Genomic DNA, 18,982 nt, shown 5'->3' with positions numbered 1-18,982 from the left:
GGCACGTGAGCCTTTTCCACAAATGGCCCCTGACGTCTCAATTCAGAATTTTTTTCCAATAGTTCCGTGATCATCAATAGGCACACTGTAAATTTAGTTGATCGGATGAATACGCCTTGAGATATGGCCAGTTTAGCTCCACCTACTCTCTCAGAATAAATGCTATATACATCCTATCTGGTGGACATTCCAGCCCCTCAAGTACGTTTTATTTGAAGTATTTCCACTCTTGATAAAATAATTTATCCTGCAGGTGTATTTTCTACATCCCTCCATTTACATGATTCCTAATGTCTGTGCATGTTTAAAGCACTTAACTTTTCATCAATGGGTGTTTCTGATTTATCTTATTCCAAATTAAATTGTCAATCACTTGTGAGCACATTTCCTGTGTGCGTTTGTGTGTGCGTGTTCCCTTTGTAGATACTAAACCTCAGGAGAAGAGACGCCCCACCCACCATCGTTCCATCCTTCGATCTCCCTCCAACAGCCACCCACCTGCCCACCCTCCACCTCCCTCACCTCCTTCTTCCTCCTCCTCCCATCCTCAGTGTGTGCAGTGGGCTCCTGTCCCCTCCCGGCCTCCGTTAGTATAAAAGGTCTGTACTCCCTTCAGTCCCCCGGCGTCTCCGCCTTGCTCCCCTCTCTGCAGGCTCGGCCCCACCCTGGGGTGCTCTCCAAGCTGAGCCCTGCTTGTTCACAGCCGCCCATTGGTCAGCAGCAACACACCTGAGCCCACAGCGGACTGAAGCTAACGCTAACACTTGGTTTAATGGTGTTTGTGTGAGTGCACTGAGGAGCTGTCCTCAGTGCGTGCTTAACAACACAATTGTTTACTTACATTAAAGTATCTCTTCATAGAAATCTGTATAAGTTAGGTGTGTGTGGTACCTTTGTGTCTTAAACAACATTGGTGCTAGCTCGACCACTTTACAAATTCTTCACATTCCTGTTTACATCACGTGTTTACCGCTATGTGCTTTACCAGCCAGTCGTTAGCTTTTTATTACAACCAGGATACATGCACCTAGGCATAAAGAGTAACTTAATGCAAGGTTTTGGCTGACATGCCACTAGTGCGAAATTTAAATAATGCCTTGTTTATAGGCCGGGCTCCTGAAGCAGTTAAAGGTGCAGTCTGTAACTTTCAGATCCCTCCCTCCCCGTTGCTCTCTTGCCCTGCCTCCAAAGTCCCTCCCTCAGAGGAGCTAACAAGCTAACGTTAGCCTGACAGCAACATCACAGTAATATAACATGCACTGTTAAAAGCATATTACTGCAGCCCTTCTCTCTCTCTCAATGTGCACACACCAATCTATCAGCAGCAGCACCGTAACAACACAGTGTCATAGTGGAATATGGTAGAAACAAGCATGTGCAGGTGGAGACCTTTAATTTAAATGTTTGATACTGTTCCCAGTATCAATTGTTGGCCTTTAATCAGCCTATAGAAAACTAGTATGGACATGGTACTTCATCATTGGTCAAAACTTGGCAAATACAACCAAGCGGTCTTCCAGCATTTTGTTTCGTAATATCGTTACGAGCCCAACTCTAAATACTAACATCATTTGCAATATATATTAACTCATTCCCATATGCATTGCATTTAGAGACCAGTGAATATATTCCCTTTAATGTTTGGAAACGAAAGCATCATTCAATCAGGCTTTTGTGCTGTTTCTTCTATCATAAAACAAAACAAAAAAAGATTAACCTAACTGGTTTTCGGTGTTGAGTACCTGTGATCATATATGCAGCTGTTTGTTCTGAGTTAACGGTAAACATAATTCAGAATCACAGAAATTAGTTGTTGTCTTTTGAGTTTGTGGTGAAAACCAACAGATATTTTTGTCCACTTTTATTGTATGAAAACAATAGTTAAATTAAAGGTCAAAATGAATGCTGTTAAATTTCATTTCCCTCACTCTGATTGGATAATAGTACAGTGTAAGTTACTTGAGTTGTTTTGAATTAATTTAAAGTTTTTTTTTTAATTTGGTCCATTAATGCTCTATTCAAGAGAAAACCAATTTACGTTTACTGGAGCAGATAAACGTGTTTTCTACTGTAACTTGCAGATCATTGATAGCTACAGTTGCAGTCTTTAGTAGTTGTTCAACTACTCAACATAATGTCTTTAAAAAAAATAAAATGAAAAAAATGAAGATTTATTTATCAGGGGTTTGATGAGAGCCATTTATGTGCACAAAATTGATCCATGTTGAGTATCCTTTAAAGGCACTTATTTGTAAATGCAGGTTAAAATGGAACAACAGTTCTGGGGCTTCTAAGAAGTGAGTGGTTGATGTTTGCTCCAGTGTAAAGGTCTGTTTACTTATACTGGAATTCTGCCCACAACAATATGACAACCTGATGGAAAACTGGGTACATTTAGAAACTGCAAAATTCCTCAATTATCTAGGCATTTATTATAAGTTATTACCACTATTATAGACTTTTTCCAGAAAATAATACATTTAGCATTGTGGTGGCACAATGACTGACATTATATAGATTATTTACTGTATTCTTTCAATTATTTATTGAACTAGAATTCAGTTTAAGAGTTGTTCTTTGGTGTTTCTTGGTTACATCTTCTTTGAGATCACAGCACATTAGTCTATTTCGATGCTTTTATGCGACTATATTCTCTATATTCTGTGCCTGCTGCTATTAGCCGAGGGTAGAACGTAATCCACTCTCAGTGCCCTGCAAACATCTGTGCCTCTACTTTAAATGTCCTGTGCTTTCTCACTGTAATCTGTGATGTCCTGAGTCTCATTGTTCTGTGAAAAAGAAGAAGATGATGAACAGCTTCAGGTTGAAACACTGTCTGTGCTCCTGATGAGATTTGTGCTTTTTTTCTTCAATGTGGTGCTAATCTTCTATACTTGACTGTGATTATATGTTCGTCTCTGTTGATGTCGTCCCCAATATGGCGCATGTTGAATGTGCTGCTGTCTTTTACTTCAACGTCTGGAATAAAAACGTCTGTGTGGGTCCTCTACTCTCCTCTGACTCTTCCTGTGTGTAATCTTCTGCTTTCTTGTTCTATTTTAGCAAATATATCAATTGAAAGTCACGATTAAAGACATTGACGAGAAGATCCTGAATATGAGTTGACTTCATTTAAACGTTCTGCTGTGTATTCATGTGCTTTCACCTGGTTGACAGGCCTCAGCTGTCCCAACTTTCAAGCTGGTGGACAAAGTTCTTCTGGCTGGTCCAGAACGCCATTCCCAGTGCGTCCAGTTCGGCCAGGGAGAGGCTGCAGAAGTCTTCCAGTCACTCACCTCCCAACAAATGCCTGTAAGGTGAGGTGAGCTCATTTTGCAGATACTTTCAAAATATTATGACATTTTAATGGCTTCATCTGTCACAGGCTGCTAAAGGACTGGGGTCTGAACACATCCTTTCTTCCATCAAGTTTAGCAAGTAAGTTCGACTTTTCTATCCTGTGCTTGTTTACTCAGTACTCAGATTACATTTAAAGACTATTGATTACATAGTTTAGTCATTATTGTGGAAATCTTGGACCTCAAAAGTTCAAATTAATCTGTTTTTGTCTGCAAAGTCATCTTATAACTTCACTTTCTTTGAGTTTTGACTTAATGCTTTTTACGGAAGAGGATTAGGGCCACTAGAAAAAAGAATTAAAAAATCCAGTAGTGGAAGAAAAAAAAATCGTAGGACACTTTTCAAAATCTTATGGTTACCTTTTTTTTTTTGTCAGTTTTTTATTTTGTTTTTTGGCTTAATCTTTTCTTTTTTCGATCTTATTTTTTTTTTTTTAATCTTAATTTTTTTTTTTGGTTTATTTATTTATTATGTTAAGCTCCGCAAGCTCCCACACACACCACAGGTGGAGGCAGGCAGCAGTTTTCTGAGTGGCTGGAGGAAGAAACAAAACAACACAAAAAAAAAAAACAGAACTGGAAAAAAGTGTTAACACCAAAAACAAAATCAAGACAAAAGAGAAAAGATTAAGATAAAAAAATAAGAAAATATATATACGAAAAAAAGATAACCATAAAAAGTTCTGTCTTTTGTTGTTTTTTTTTCTCCAGTGGCCCTAATCTTCCGTACTTTCTTATATCCACCTATAGTATTAGGATGCAAAGATGTAAGATGTACATCACGCATTTTAAAATAAATAATTGTTTTAACAATAATGGTCGGGAAAAATGAGGATCTTTAACCAACTGTTGTTTATCAGGTGTGAGCTGCAACCTCACATGAGCCGCATCCCAGTCCGGAGGGTGGTGTCCACCCACACTCCCCCAACACACAAAACTAAAACTTCCCCCACCACTAAAGGACCACGATCATGTGGAGACGAGGTGTCGGCCACAACCAAGATCTGGAAGCTACTCAGGCCTGGCCTCCACAGACACCTGTCACTGTCAGGCATGTGGGCCATTTAACCATAAAAAATGTGTATTTTTTTACTAACTGGAAAGCTCACAACAAAGTCCCTGTTTCATGTGATCCAACAGGAGGAGTACCTGAGAAAGATGGCACTATTCAGCCGGCTTCCAAAGTATTAAAAAACAAGAGCTCCGACATATGTTTGCACTACAAAGACGACGCCATCATCGAAACTGCCCCAGCGATCGAAGCAAAGCTACAGCAGGTGAGAAAAATAAAATAGTGTGTATATAGTAGTAGGGGTGTGCATTGCCATGAATCTAACAATACGATTCACAATACAGTATATCCCAATACACATCACAATATCAATAAATAGTACAAAATAATGAAGTACAATTTATTTCATTTTTTTTTTTTTTTTTAAACGTGCAAGAATAAGTAAATGGTAACTAACTATAATTCAGTTACCTATATCAAAAACAAGCGGGATGTTTATCAAACTGTCAAATTACATTTTTCAAAATAGTTCAACTTTTGTTTCTACAACAGAAGTTCTACAATTATTATTATTATTATTTAAAAGGATGTTTTATGAAAATAAAGTGTAATAAACTTACAAGCTAAAATACATTGAGGAGGTACTTTAACGAGGTCTGATGTGGTTCACTGACACCTAGTGACCGGGCGTTTACGTGCTATGCAATCAAATGTTTTTTTCATTAAAAAACTTGGTTAAAAAAAATAGATTTTGACATTTTTGGCTTAATATGATAATTGTTAGGGGTGAGTATTGGCAAGTATGTTGCAATACGATACGTATCGCGATACTTGGGTCACGATACGGTATTCTACCCAGTTAATATCAAAATTAAATGTAGAGATGAAAAATCAAGTTGCTGTATATGTTCATCAGAAGATATTGATCATTCAGAGGACAAATTGAGTCAAAACTATTTGCTTCAAAACATCCTATTTATTATTTATTAGTGTTTTTGCACATTTTCACTGAAGAAAAGAAAATGCAGTGTTACACACTGCCATCATAAACTCAAGTGCATCAATTAACCATTGCATTGATTAAATATTAAAAAAAAAATGGCACCCAAACAATTGTGATATATCATGAAATTTTTTTTTTTTAATCGTGCAGTGAAATGTTGTGATATATCGCCGAATCACTTTTTTTCTTGCACCCTAAGTAAGAAGTAACACTAAACCCTGACTTGCATTTAGCTATCCATTTGTTCTTGTTTTTTGTGAAGGTTGAAGGAACTCCAGTGATTCCTGAAGCTGTAAACATGTGTGAAACACTGCCCCTGTGTGGAGAAGTTTAGGGACTTTCTTTCTTTTTTTTTGTATACAGTAAGACAGTTTTTAAGCATTTAACAGCAGTAGCCAATAATATTTAATAGAGGATTATATTGGAAATGATGTGCAATAAGAGTTAATCATCGATTACTGCTTTCACCCCCAACCTGCTGTGAAGCACCCAGACGATGACAGAAACTTTCTCCCAATGGTGCGTCAAGTGCCTTGCTCATGACATCATAGTCACTTTATTTTGTAATTTCCATTATTATTTGGAAAATATGTGATACATAAACCCTTCTTACTGTACTTTACATTTGTATATTGGCCATGTTAGTGTCACAAATGTATAATATGCACTCCAAACCAAATCTGTAATGCACTGTCTAATATAATTTAGTGTGTATACCATTTTGGAAACCAGCCAATGTGAAATTAATGACTGAACAGCATCTGTATGATCTATTTTGGGTGTAGAAACAAGAGTGCAGCTGTTTAGTGTTTTTGGTAAAAGTACCGTTCACTTTTAAAGGTGGAATGAAGTAGTGAAAAAAAAAAAAAATTGTGATTGAAATACTGTAAATGAATTAATGGAACAATTTATGTTGTGATCTTCTACCAATATCATGACTCCTTTGTTAAGCTTTACTTTGTAAAGTTCATAATAAACATTTTAATGTCACAAAACTGTGCGGGTGTGTGTGTGTGTGCGTCTCAGAAGAAATTTGTTAGACATTAGCATGAATTAATGTTGAACATTTTTATTAGAAAACAAACGTGTGTGCAAACGTAGAAATCATTTGTCGGGAATGTCCTTTACAGGTGGGTGGCAGTGTTCCACCTGTGCAGGAAGAAAAAAAAGATTTAAATTAAATATTGACATATTAGAGTAGCTCCTTTAGATACAAACTAATGGCCTGGTGTGAGCACCGAACAGGAGTTATGATGAAAATACACTACAGTTGTTTATACAGTATCTACAGGACTAACAAACACCAGACTGGGGACTGAACCAATGCACTCACTTCCATCATGTTGGGGGAACACTACTCCTGTTTTTTAGGGTTGTTGACAGCAACATAGTGGTACAACACCACTAGAAGGAACAATGACACTCCAAGCATGTTGGCGAAAATAGCCAGCTGCACGTCCGTAACCATTCTGGAAAACAAAAATGAATAAAAAGCACAATTAATTACATATAAATGTAACTCATTTTACTTCTTTCCAGGATTATAGCAACAGTAGGACTACATCATTAGTCTTTTTGATTCTTGCTTATCATTTTTATCTTATTTTTTTCTACTGTAATGTGCACACTTGTATATTTAATCAACATTTTTACTTGATTATTTACAGTTTCTTTCTTTTGTTCGTGTTTATTCTTTTCATTTGTAATATTTCTCGAGCCTATGTGACATTTGGATAAATAAAGTAGTTCTGATTCTGATTAGGTTGAGAGCTCAATTCTTATGTCTTAACAGGCCAAAAAGGCTTAAAGACACTTCTAGACCTCTGAAGGTGTGCAGTAGTATTTGGCACACACTAACATTTCATCTAAATCTGCTAAATCGGGCCACTTTGGTTCAGTATTTGTTTCCGTTAGTTCACAAACGATTATGTTGAGATCTTAGAAATATGGAGACTACATTTCATTCATTTCTGTACTCCACAGTGAATACACTATAAAGCACTGTTTAAAAGATAGTTTCTGATTAAAATGTCATTATTTATCAGACCCATAACTCTGAGTTTACCACTAACGTGTGCAACTTTAGTTCAGTTTACTTACTGTGATCAAACTTGTTTAAGTCCTTGTGTTTTTCCCCCAAACTAACCTTTTTAATCATTCTGCAGACAAAATTTTCCCTTACTAATATATATTATCATATACAAAAACAGCTGAAATCCAATTTTGTATTTTTTGCATTATTTTAAATAGACTCTACTACTGATAATTTTTGCAGTTTTGTTTTTAAAGGTTAGGTTGCCAATGCTTAACACTCCTACGTTACTACTATTCAACTCCAGGTGAAACATTCATGACTGTATGTTCTGTATCACGCATTATACCGCTAAAATATTATTCCCATAGCCCATATATCCGCAAGAATATCTAGAATATTCCACATATATATTAATTGTTACCGTTATGTTTATTCTGGGTACATCACCCAGGCTAAAAAGCTAACCACTCTCCGTACCGTCTATGACCTAAAATAAGCAAATACATCACATTACAAATCATGCTTGACATAATATATTTAATTATAAAGAAATAGAAATATAATGCCACGTTTGTTATACTTAACATGCCCTTTTGTTTGTCTTTTCTCTCACTTTGTGGATCCTCTCTCTGAGCTCCGCAGTGAAAGGGCTAACGCAGCTTCAGGCACTTCCGGTTGAGGATCGACGAAGCCACGTCACGTTTAAGATCTTTATCCACATCTAACGTGTGATCTGCATATTTATGCTATAATACGAGATAAATGTGCGCCCTTGATATTTTTAGTGTAATAACCATATTAATAATAAAATTAAATATATCATGTTTTTCTTGTTTTTAAATCCGGGTTCTCCACTCGGTAGGGGGCGGTAGGAGGTTGTTTTTTTTTTTTTTTTAATGCCAGTGCCGCCCTGTGGGCGGTGGCCTTAATGGTGTCTACGTCACGTGACCTGATGAAGGGCCGAAGGTGGCTAGGCTACATGCGGCTTCTTTCTGGCAGCTAATGTTTGGAAATTTCTACGCCCCAGAAGAAACTATATAAGTTATTCGTTCTTTGAGCCAGATTGGACACATGGCTCTCTACGATATGTCACTAAGGAGCAGCTGGCGGGCTTTGACAAGTATAAGGTGGGGTTTAAGACAGCATGCTAGCATTTAGCCTCACAGTGTGAATTGTGAGGTGAACAGCCGCTGACACGATGTGCAAGCAATGTTTGAAGACAACAGTACTGACAATACCAAACAGTCTAGTTATGAGAGAGTTTTTCAATGCCAATGTATAATTTTGTGTGGCAATCGTAAATCTGTTTTGACTCCATGGTACAAATCGATTGTGTTTAATATTTGACGTCATCGTGGTTAAAATCATACAGGTAAATCTGTTAGTGTCTGCTTGTGTGAAAGGCCGTGCATCAGTGATGTTTGTATTCTCTCATATAGCCATTGAATGGATCTGTTTATTTAGCAAATGATCTTTACCCAGTTCTCCAAGCGTCCACAATACTTTTTTTTTCTTTTTTTTTTTTTTAATATGAAACTCACTTTATTATGGTTTAGATTACATATAAATGCAATGGATGATCATTTATAGATACAATCACAGATTATATTTAAATGACAGGAAATCCGGAGTATTCATGTGGGATAAGATATTTTAAAACCAATTAGCATATTCATAATTCCACTTTACAATTTGCTGGTGTTATGGTGTCGAGAGCAGTGATTCTCAACTGGTGGGGTCGAGGACAGCTGGTCAAAAAATACAAAATACTTAAAATGAATTAATAAATTACTTAACACATGATAGACGTGTCTTTGACCTGCACGTTGCCCAGGAGAGTATATAGATTTATGTTTGAAAAAAAAAAAAAAAAAAAACAAAAAGTGTGTGTTTTCAACAGCTATTAAGAAAAACTAAATTTTGGTTCATTGAATTAAAAAAAAAAAAAAAAAAAATGGCCTCAGTAAATCACTGTGCACGAGTATCCTCAGTATATTCACAAACCTTTTCCATTAGATGTGTGAAAGCTTGAGGATCTAATGTTTCTGAATAAATTTGCATAAAGTCAAGTATGTGTGTTTGAAATCCATAAACAAAACATGCAAATTTGTGAAATAAATGGTTAAATAAAAATATTTGTTTCTATTTTATTGAATATCCTAGCTAATATTCTATGGTTTAACCCTTAGGTTCCCAAAGTGGGGTACGGGTTCCCTCAGGGGTAAATTGTAATAGGGGGTACATGAATAAAGGTTTTCAAGTTTGTACTTTACACGACATATAAATCAGACATAAAGTATGTATGGCACCAACAAGATCCAAGCAATGAGTGATGAGTGCAGATGTGGGGCTGCCTTTAGAAGTTTATTTTAATGCTACTTCTGACTCTGAGGCATTATTTTGTACTTTCATATTCTAACTCGAACTTTATTTGGAATTTTGAGTTGAAGGGCAATAAACATATATTGTAAATGTTAAGTTATTCATGTTTTTTTTACATTTTATTTTAGATATGTAATCAACATGTATAATTACTTTTAGTCAATTAATGGGGCGATAATCAATAAGCAAGTCGAGTCGAATCAAATTGAACTGGAAAATGAATCGTTAGATTATTCGATGCATCGAAAAAGTAATCGCTAGATTAATCGTTTATCCCAGCCCTATTTATAATAGTACTAATACTATGATTTATTCTTATAATATATTTTGTTATTGCTGCCTATTTTACAAAACTCTGGAGATATTTATTGACGAGACATTATTTTGCTTTTTTAAGTGCGGCTTCTTTTTTATTAGTAGTTTATGAAGTCAGTTTATTATTACTACTTCTCTCACATGTAAACTTTATAGGCTCCGGTTTGTTTTGTCCCATGTGAGAACCAAAACTTTTTTTGATTAATGCAGAATCAAATGAAATGTCTCTAATATTATAAAACCCTGTTTTTTTTTTTTGTTTTTTTCTCCCAGTATAGTGCAGTGGACTCCAATCCTCTGTCTGTCTATGTCATGCATCCATTCTGGAACCTGGTAGTGAAGGTGAGAAAGGACTTTGGATGCTGTGTCGATGTGTGTCTGCATGATTAATGAGATTTCCAGTCGTCACTGGGATGTAGTAACTCAACTAATTAAATTGTCTGTGATGATCCTTGAATGTCTCTTATGTAACACCAAGAAGAAGAAGAAGCATTATCTTTTTTATTTTCCCCGCCCATCATTTATTATTAGTATTCTGATCATATAGTGCCTTTAAATTTAACCTTTTGATTTCAAGCTAAAAACACTTTTCTTGTGGTTTTTTTTTTCCCCTCAACAGTTTTTACCAACGTGGTTGGCTCCAAACCTCATCACATTTACAGGCTTTATGTTCCTTGTCTGGAACTTCCTCATGTTGGCCTTTTACGACTTTGATTTCACAGCTTCATGTAAGTTTTCACTGTTTTATGTTGTTGTGTTGGTGAAATTCTTAGCTGTCAGTAGAGGAGCCTGATGTGTAAAAATGACCTGAATTGTTATTAAAAAAAATGTAATAAATCCTAAAATGTAATCACTGGTCAATAATGTAACAAAAGTGCTGAGTCCGATATGTAATAAACCCCAAAATGTTAAAACTGGTCAATAATTTAACACAATCCTGAGCCCAAAACGTAAAACTTTTTGCCCTCATTATTACATTATGGGACAAATAAAACATTTCCTCCTAATAGTGTAATAATAATTTTATTACATCATAGAGTGAGTCAATGATTTATAGATTAAAAGGCTTATTGCTTCAATGTAGAGAGTAGTATCATACACCAATGCGTGTGCATATATATACAGTATACGTATATATACTGTGTATATATATATAAAAAGTTCATATATATAAAAAGGCAAAACATTTTTATGTTTTCAGCTCAGCATCTTTTTACATTATTGACCAGTTGTAACATTTTGGGTTTTGTTCAAGTTTTTTTTTTTTTTATTGCATTGCAGATTTTAATAAATTTTTAAATAATAATTGACCTTTTGGAAAAGCCCCGCCCCCCCTTTGCTGAAATTTATACAAAACCTCAAATTAAATAAGTCATTAATTATTAATTGTACAGATTAAAACTGACTTAAAATGATAGTTTAGTGTGTTGATTTATTTTTATATTTTTTTTCCTTAGTCTTTATGTTAATTTACAATGTGTAAGATCTGTGCTTGTGTGTGGTAAGCTACACTATCAGTATGTACTGTTTGTATCTCAGCTGTAGGACATGAACACGTGCCTAGTTGGGTCTGGGTGTCTGCAGGGATCTTTAACTTCTTGGCCTACACACTGGGTGAGTTTGAACTTCTGTAACCCATTTAATGAGTTTTACTCAGTACAATCATGGGACATGAAAGATAATGCATTTCTTCTTTTCCCACATTATTTTATTGTTTGTTTTCTTCTTTTAATGATAAAAAATTGTACAAACGTCTTTCATCACAATTAACAAAATACAATCAAACAATGCAATAAGACATATAGAGGCTTTCTTCTCCATTGACTCCACATTATTAAGGGTTAGATCTACTAATGCACAGACGTCTCTCAGGCAGTGACAGCAGAGAAGAGCCCCTCCCTTTAAACAAAGAAAAGCAGCTTTTGTAACTCAATCTTAAACATGTTTGACAAAGGTGAGCCTCGAGGCTGTGTTTGTAATAGCTATTGTGCCTTGCTTTAGGGCAGGGGTTCTCAACTGGCCTCACCCTGGGACCAACCAGATTTGTGTTTGTCGGAAGAAAAGTTTCTTTCAAAATAAAAGATATGTCCAAATATGAGAGACATTAAGTATTTATATTTATTTTGACCAGCAGAATTGCTTCTGTAGGGTGTTGGTTCAGGTCCTATTAAGAGTTGATAAGTGTATTGATTCTAAGCTAAAAATGTAGCAGAATTTACTGCAAATATATAACAATGCACTACATATATATATATATATATATGTCCATATTCAAAGTCATTCTCTATTATTATTATTATTATTCTAATTATGAATATTATTATCCTACTGTTTCTGTTTCTTTGCACCATTCAACAAGTCACATTTCTTGTATTTTTAAAAAACTTTACTTAGCAATAGTGCTGCACGATTATGGGCAAAATGATAATCACAATTGTTTTTGATACATTTATAATCAAAATTTTATTCACGATTATTTATCGTGTTAGGAAAAAAATCTGTGTTTTTATTACACTACTTTTAAACAAACAATATGTGTACAGTTTACAGTGCAAAATGACGCTTTAAATCAGAATCATAATTAAAAATAATAACAAAAAATGTAAATATTCCTGACGACTAGGCCACCAAAATTATGATCATGATTAAAATTAAATTCATTGTGCAGCTCTACTTAGTGATAAAACTTTTCTTATTCTGAAAAATAATGATTTACGGCAGCATGTTCTTCACAACGAAACAAAACAAACAAACTTTCAAAAAACAATTTATTTTTTTTTTTGTTTTTTTTTTAAGCTTTTTGTTACAGATTGTAAACAATGTTTCATTATTTCTTGTTGTGTTATTTATGCAGGTGATTATTTTAATTTTGTTTTTGATTTTTGATTCATTTTGAAATATGATTACATTTGAAAATGTGTTATTTGTCAGTATAATTTTGGGGGGAAAAGGGAACTTGAAAGTTCACCTTTGTTCAAAGTGGGGAACCCTTAAAGAAGAACCACAAAATGAATACATCGTTAATCAGTTCATCCTTTCTTTGTAGACGGTGTTGATGGGAAACAGGCGCGGCGCACTAACTCCTCCACACCACTCGGCGAGCTTTTTGACCACGGCCTCGACAGCTGGGCGTGCTTCTTCTTCGTGGCCACTGTTTACTCCATATTTGGTCGAGGGGAAAGCGGCGTGGGCGTGGCCACGCTGTACTACATCCTGTGGGTGGTGCTGTTCTCCTTCATCCTGTCTCACTGGGAGAAATATAACACTGGCATCTTGTTCCTACCGTGGGGATACGATATCAGCCAAGTGGTAAAGAACACGCTGCGTGCGTGTGTGTGTGTGGCAGAGTTGGGGTCAATTATAATAATAATAATCGTGTAGTTGATCATTAATTACAATTATGGCCCTCAGGCGAGCGACCATGTGATTTCCATGTTGTAGTGGCTTTACAAAGCTTGTGATTTCTGGGGTCATCACTCCTCTCAGAAGTACCCTAGGTGGGTGGGGAGAACTAGCGCCCTCATACGGCCTTAAGTAGACGTGGGTGGAGTCTTAGCTTCTTCTTGAAGAGGAGACAGACTGGGAAGCACCAGACACTATTTATCCTATAGCTGGGAACTGCAGTGGGCAGCAGTTGGGGGTTAAGGGACTTGCTCAACAGTATTGGCCTGGGTGAGACTCGAACCGACAACCATCCGAAATGGCAATAATTGTAATTGCCATGAAAATTCTAAAAAAATGGTAAATTATCTTATCTACACACATGTAGTTAACAATTATTAAAATATGTTTCATATCAAGCTTTCCCACATTTGACCTTTACAGGAAAAATGAAAATGAGGGGTGTACTGACACAGAAACGGCTCAGATGTCCACACCAAAATGATTAAAACCTTTATTTTTATTGATTAGGAAGCCTACCAAGGTAACCAATAGAAAGGAAAGGAAATTAGATGATAAATCATTGTTTTTAATGTATTTCACAGCTGGTTTAGGACTCATTATCATTAGCGATGCTAACAGAAAGGTATCACAAGAGGAAAGTTAACTTTTATTAGGGTATTTATTTCAGACTCAGTAATTGTGATTAATTGTAATTGAACTTTAGTAATTGAAAACATAATTGTAATTGACTTTCTGAGGATAAAAAACAATTGTAATTTAAAAAAGTGCTGGTCACTGTAATCATAATTTAATTGTGATTTAACATTGATAATTGAAGACATATTTGTTACTGAGAAATGTAATTGACCCCAACCCTGATGTGTTCTGCGCCCCAAAGTTTTCAAAGTGTGCCTGTTAAAATATATTCTCATCTTCTTCTCAGACGATCTCGGTTGTTTACGTGGTCACAGCTGTGGTAGGAGTAGAAACCTGGTACCAGCCAATCCTGTGGCACTTCCTGTACAGAGACCTTTTCACCTTTATGATCATTGGTGAGCTCTTTATTCACTTATCAATAAAACATGCATGAAAAGTGCCTGTAAAGGCTGTACTCAAATAACACTTTGCTTATTTCCAGCCTGTTCGTTTACGGTCACCTTACCGATGAGCCTCTACAATGTCTTAAAGTAAGAACCCACGCTGACTCCTGATAGGTCTTAATGACCTTTGACCCCACCTCCTGACCTTTTCACCCCGTGTGTTTCCAGGGCTCATCGTGGTAACACTCTAAAGCACAGCAGCCTGTACGAAGCTTTCCTTCCTTTCTTTTCTCCGGTTCTTCTTTTTATTTTATCCACTTTGTGGGTGGTTTTCTCGCCAACCGGCATCCTTGAGCAACAGCCTCGGATTTTCTACCTCATGGTGGGGACGGCGTTTGCTAACGTCACGGTAAGTGAACGTGTTCCAGTTAGTGCATGTGTGATATGGAGAACATTTCATGATATAGGTAAATTTATATCCTGATAACTACAGTATGTATATATTCCAACAGGGGTGGACTGGGATCATAATTCAGCCCTGGCATTTTGTGTCCAGACCAGTCCACTACATTATCAGTGACACCATGTGGAAGCTGTTATTAAGCCAGTGATTCTCAACATGTGGCTCTTTAAGTTTTAATTTTAATAATTATTCCTCCAGAAAACCCCTTTTATATTTTTATTTGGCCATTTTTCAATTTCCTTTGTCCCATTTTTGCCCCTTTTCAAAACCTTTTTGAGACTGTAGCTACTGTTTGCTAATAAATACCCTTTTTTCCCTATTTTTTTTGTCCATTTCTGCAGTTTTTTTTGACACTTTTGTCCAATTTTTGTCAATTCCTAAATTGTTTTGGTAACTTTTCGTCCCAATAAATTAACTTTTTACCATTAAATACCACTTGTTTCCTTTTTCTCTGTACATTTTGCCCTTTTTCACTACTGTTTGCCACATTTTGCCCATTTAAGCCACCATTTGCCATTACAAACCACTGATTCCTCTTTATTTGCCCATTTTTGGCCACTCTTGACTGCTTTTGGCTCATTTTAGTCACTTTTCACTCTTTTTTTTGTTGCCATTTTTACCCACCTGTTGCCATGTTTGCCTTCACTCGCTCGTCAAAAAAACCCCAAAAACGTAGCAGACTGAACCAGCCCACTTTAGGTAGACGGCCCACCGGGACGATGCCCGGTAGTCCAGATGGGCAGTCCACCCCTGTATCCCGATAAAGTATTTCTCACTTAAAATAAATGAAATTAATGGAAAATTGTTCTACATATATATTTATTATTCAATAAAAACATTCCCAAAATAAATGGTACTTCTCCTTTAAGAATCTTCTCAATGAAGGAATATTTGTGACTTTTGCTAAATTTTATGTGGAAATGCCACCAGGGGGCGCAAAAACCAACAATAACGGCCACTGCTGTCTTTTTACACCGTATCTGTAGTGAATTTAGTAGGTGTTTTGTTACGTTATATTCTTCAAAAAAACTTCTACAGCAACAAGAGATAAATTAACACTTCCATTTGTGAGACACGTTTGCAGCAATTTTGCTTGGAATAGTCATATTAGCTGTAGTGACACAGTTTGTAACCAGACTAATTGATGATTCCAGTCACGCCGAGGGACCCAATCTGGCCAAAAAAAGTAGTGTTTTGCCTCTGCATACTACAGTATTCATTTTATATATAGTTTTATATCCGATATATATTGTTATATCGCACAGCATTAGTTCCAGTATTGATTTGTGTTCTTCATTTTTATAAATCTCACTTTCTGACCTAGTGCTTTTGTTTATGTTTGTGCCCTGTGTGTGTTTTTTTTTCAGTGTAAGCTGATTGTGTGTCAGATGAGTAACACGCGTTGCCAGGCGCTGAGCTGGCTGTTGGTGCCCATGGCTGGGGTGGTGGTGCTGGCTTTGAGCGGAGTCGCCATCAGTGAAACGCTCCTGCTTTACTTGTGGACTACATTTGTAATACTAGCACACATACACTATGGAGTGTCAGTGGTAAGAGATGTATGAGTCAAAATTAGGGCTGGGCAATATATCGAGATTCAAGATTATTGAGTTTTCGATTTTGGCGATATAGAAAATGACCTTTATCGATATTTTATCGATAACTTGTTTTTATCCATGCAATCACACAGTACAAATCACATCATACAAGTAATTTAATATTATTCATAGAGTACAATCAAACAGTGTCCTTTACAGTTTTTCTATATTTCTGAGATATATATGTTTTTATAGCTTATTTTGAAATTTAAATAATTGTTTTCGGAGTCGCTGCTTTCGCCGCTTTTCAGAACAGCTTGAAAAGCACAGTTAGATGGATTTCTGGGTGTGTCCTAACCCAGACCTCCTCCTAAATGAGCCACACGACATAACTCACACACACGTGCTGTCCCTTAGAGGAGAAAAAGCCAAAAGTGGCACCATTTGTTAATAAATGTGCTTTTGTGGCATTTTTCATCAGAAAATTTACATCTTCAATTATTCATGTTCCATTACAACTCAATTATAATTAAAATTCCAATTTTTCTTTTCCCCTGAAAGTCAGTTACAATTATGTTCTCAATTACTAAAGTTAAAATTCTATTAATCACAATTAATGAGCCTTTATTAAATAATGTAGCCTTCATCTTGTTTGTTTTCTGTTAGCATCTCTTATGATAATGAATCAATTTTGACCCATAAATAATTTTTTTTTCTCAGTACGGTAAACCCCTCGATTCCAATTAAAAAAAAAAAAAGTAAAATTATTGTCTAAGGTAGTGGGAAAACTTGACATGAAACATATTAAGTTTTGCTTTGAGTTAAAATGTAAATGACAGTTTTTAAAGAATTTCCATTACAATTACAAAGTAACTCAACTACAATTCAATTACGAGTACCACAGCAACAGATAATTTTAATTACAATTATAGTTATGCCACACTTTGTAATTAATGATCAATTACATGATTACAATTATAATTGAGCCCAACCCTGCCCACTATTGTCTTTCAGGTAAGACTTAATTGAGTTAAAAATATTGAGATTAATATCGTCTATCGCCATTTTGAGAAAGAGTTTTGGTCCATATAGCCCAGCCCTAGTCAAAATATTTGATATGTACTTTTTAATAGAATAAAATGTGTAATTTAACAACTTTTAGCAGCTCGTTTATTACAGATGGGTTGTTTTTTTCCTCCAATGTTTCTCAGGTACAACAGCTCAGCGACCACTTCAACATCTTTGCGTTCTCCCTAAAGAAGGCCAACAGTGACTGACAGGAGGAGGAACGAATCGGCTTGACCGAAGCTGAGGTTTAAACGTTCCATCCTCGGCTTTACCGACACTTCACGACCATCACCACGGAAACCGCATCCCTTCCCCCCTCCGTTTACGAGGACTCTGCAGGTGGAAACGGACCATGGCCCTCTTTTTTGCCTTGTCTTTACACACGCACACACACAGATTTACATACCCTAACTCGCCAACCAAAAGCAACGGGGTGGGGCCAAGGGACTCCGGCTTCCGTCATTGGTGATTGGCTTACTCGGTTGAGCCAATGAGGCGCAACTATTTCCTACGGAAATATGCTTCAGTGGTGAGGACAGGACCCCACACACACCATCTGACCACATGACTGAGACACGTTCCTGTGCACAGCTATCTTTGTCAGGGTTTTCATGGACCTTTCTTTGTCTCTGAGCCCAAATAACAATCTGACAGCTTTACTAAAACCAAGTTTAAACTTTTCTTTTGTGTTTTTTTTAAATGTGTGAGAGAACTCCCTCCTACAAAGATGGACGTGCACACCGGTACGCACACAATAATCTTCTGCTTTAACGCAGCTATTTTATAAAATCCTCACTACCAGCCTCGTACACAAACACAGTTATACTCGCCTTGTGTTATATGAATGTATAATATGCCTTTGAATGCCATTTCAGTTTTATTGTATTAACAGGAATGCGCTTCAGTAGTGTCGCAGAGTTGTTCAGTCCATTGAACTCTGGCCTTTTTTTACATAATCTGTCCAGGTTTTTTTTTTTTCCAAGTCAAATCATTTTTAGTTGGATATCTCTGTGATAGGTGTTAATAGCTGTGTATTTATACTGTGTTAAATGAGTTAGGGTGGTTCTCATTTCAAGCTAAAATGAAGCTTTTGTAAGCAATTTTGTCCTGTAAAACATTGTATACATGTGGCCCTGATGAGTTTCACATTTGAATGGTGTAGGGCGAGATTTATTGAGGGTTACCTTCATTTTTTCTTCCACACAGACCTCTCTCTCTCTCTTTCTCTCTCGCTCTCTCTCGCTCCTGCTCGGCCTACCTTCCCTTTGAGGTGTCGGATTGTCATTTTTTTTAATTGTTTTTAATGCATACATTGTTAGTTTTTTGATCTGTTGACATGGCAGTAGTGTGTCAAGTTGCGTGGGCTTGAATGAAGAGTGTGTCCAA

The 18,982-nt window shown here is 36.3% G+C and overlaps 2 protein-coding genes across 3 annotated transcripts; one reads left to right on the top strand and one right to left on the bottom strand.

Annotated features, from left to right (window-relative positions):
• Positions 1–1,759: 1,759 nt before the first annotated feature.
• LOC114457718 (oligosaccharyltransferase complex subunit 4 (non-catalytic)) lies at positions 1,760–6,842 on the bottom strand. Of its 2 annotated transcripts, none has more exons than XM_028439747.1 (2): positions 6,704–6,842; positions 1,760–1,769 (listed from the first exon to the last, which is right to left on the bottom strand). In XM_028439747.1, exon 1 carries the CDS (start codon positions 6,840–6,842, stop codon positions 6,729–6,731), a length of 114 nt encoding a protein of 37 aa, XP_028295548.1. In that variant the 3' UTR covers positions 1,760–1,769; positions 6,704–6,728. The 2 variants fall into 2 exon arrangements, with proteins under 2 accessions (XP_028295548.1, XP_028295547.1); XM_028439746.1 differs by lacking the exon at positions 1,760–1,769 and adding an exon at positions 6,504–6,523 and having other exon boundaries at positions 6,708–6,842.
• A 1,495-nt stretch (positions 6,843–8,337) lies between these two features.
• Positions 8,338–18,276, top strand: LOC114458070 (ethanolaminephosphotransferase 1-like). The gene is made up of 11 exons (XM_028440317.1): positions 8,338–8,375; positions 8,437–8,536; positions 10,380–10,448; positions 10,726–10,834; positions 11,646–11,720; positions 13,153–13,415; positions 14,434–14,542; positions 14,629–14,677; positions 14,759–14,939; positions 16,361–16,540; positions 17,740–18,276. The coding sequence occupies exons 1-11, from the start codon at positions 8,338–8,340 to the stop codon at positions 17,803–17,805; spliced, it is 1,239 nt and encodes a 412-aa protein (XP_028296118.1). The 3' UTR covers positions 17,806–18,276.
• The last annotated feature ends 706 nt before the right edge of the window (positions 18,277–18,982 follow it).

The sequence above is a fragment of the Gouania willdenowi genome, chromosome 24 (assembly GCF_900634775.1).
Source record: "Gouania willdenowi chromosome 24, fGouWil2.1, whole genome shotgun sequence".
NCBI classification, from domain to species: domain Eukaryota; kingdom Metazoa; phylum Chordata; class Actinopteri; order Blenniiformes; family Gobiesocidae; genus Gouania; species Gouania willdenowi.
The sequence above is the reverse complement of the archived record's forward strand: the minus strand, read 5'-3'. Positions and strand labels throughout refer to the sequence as shown.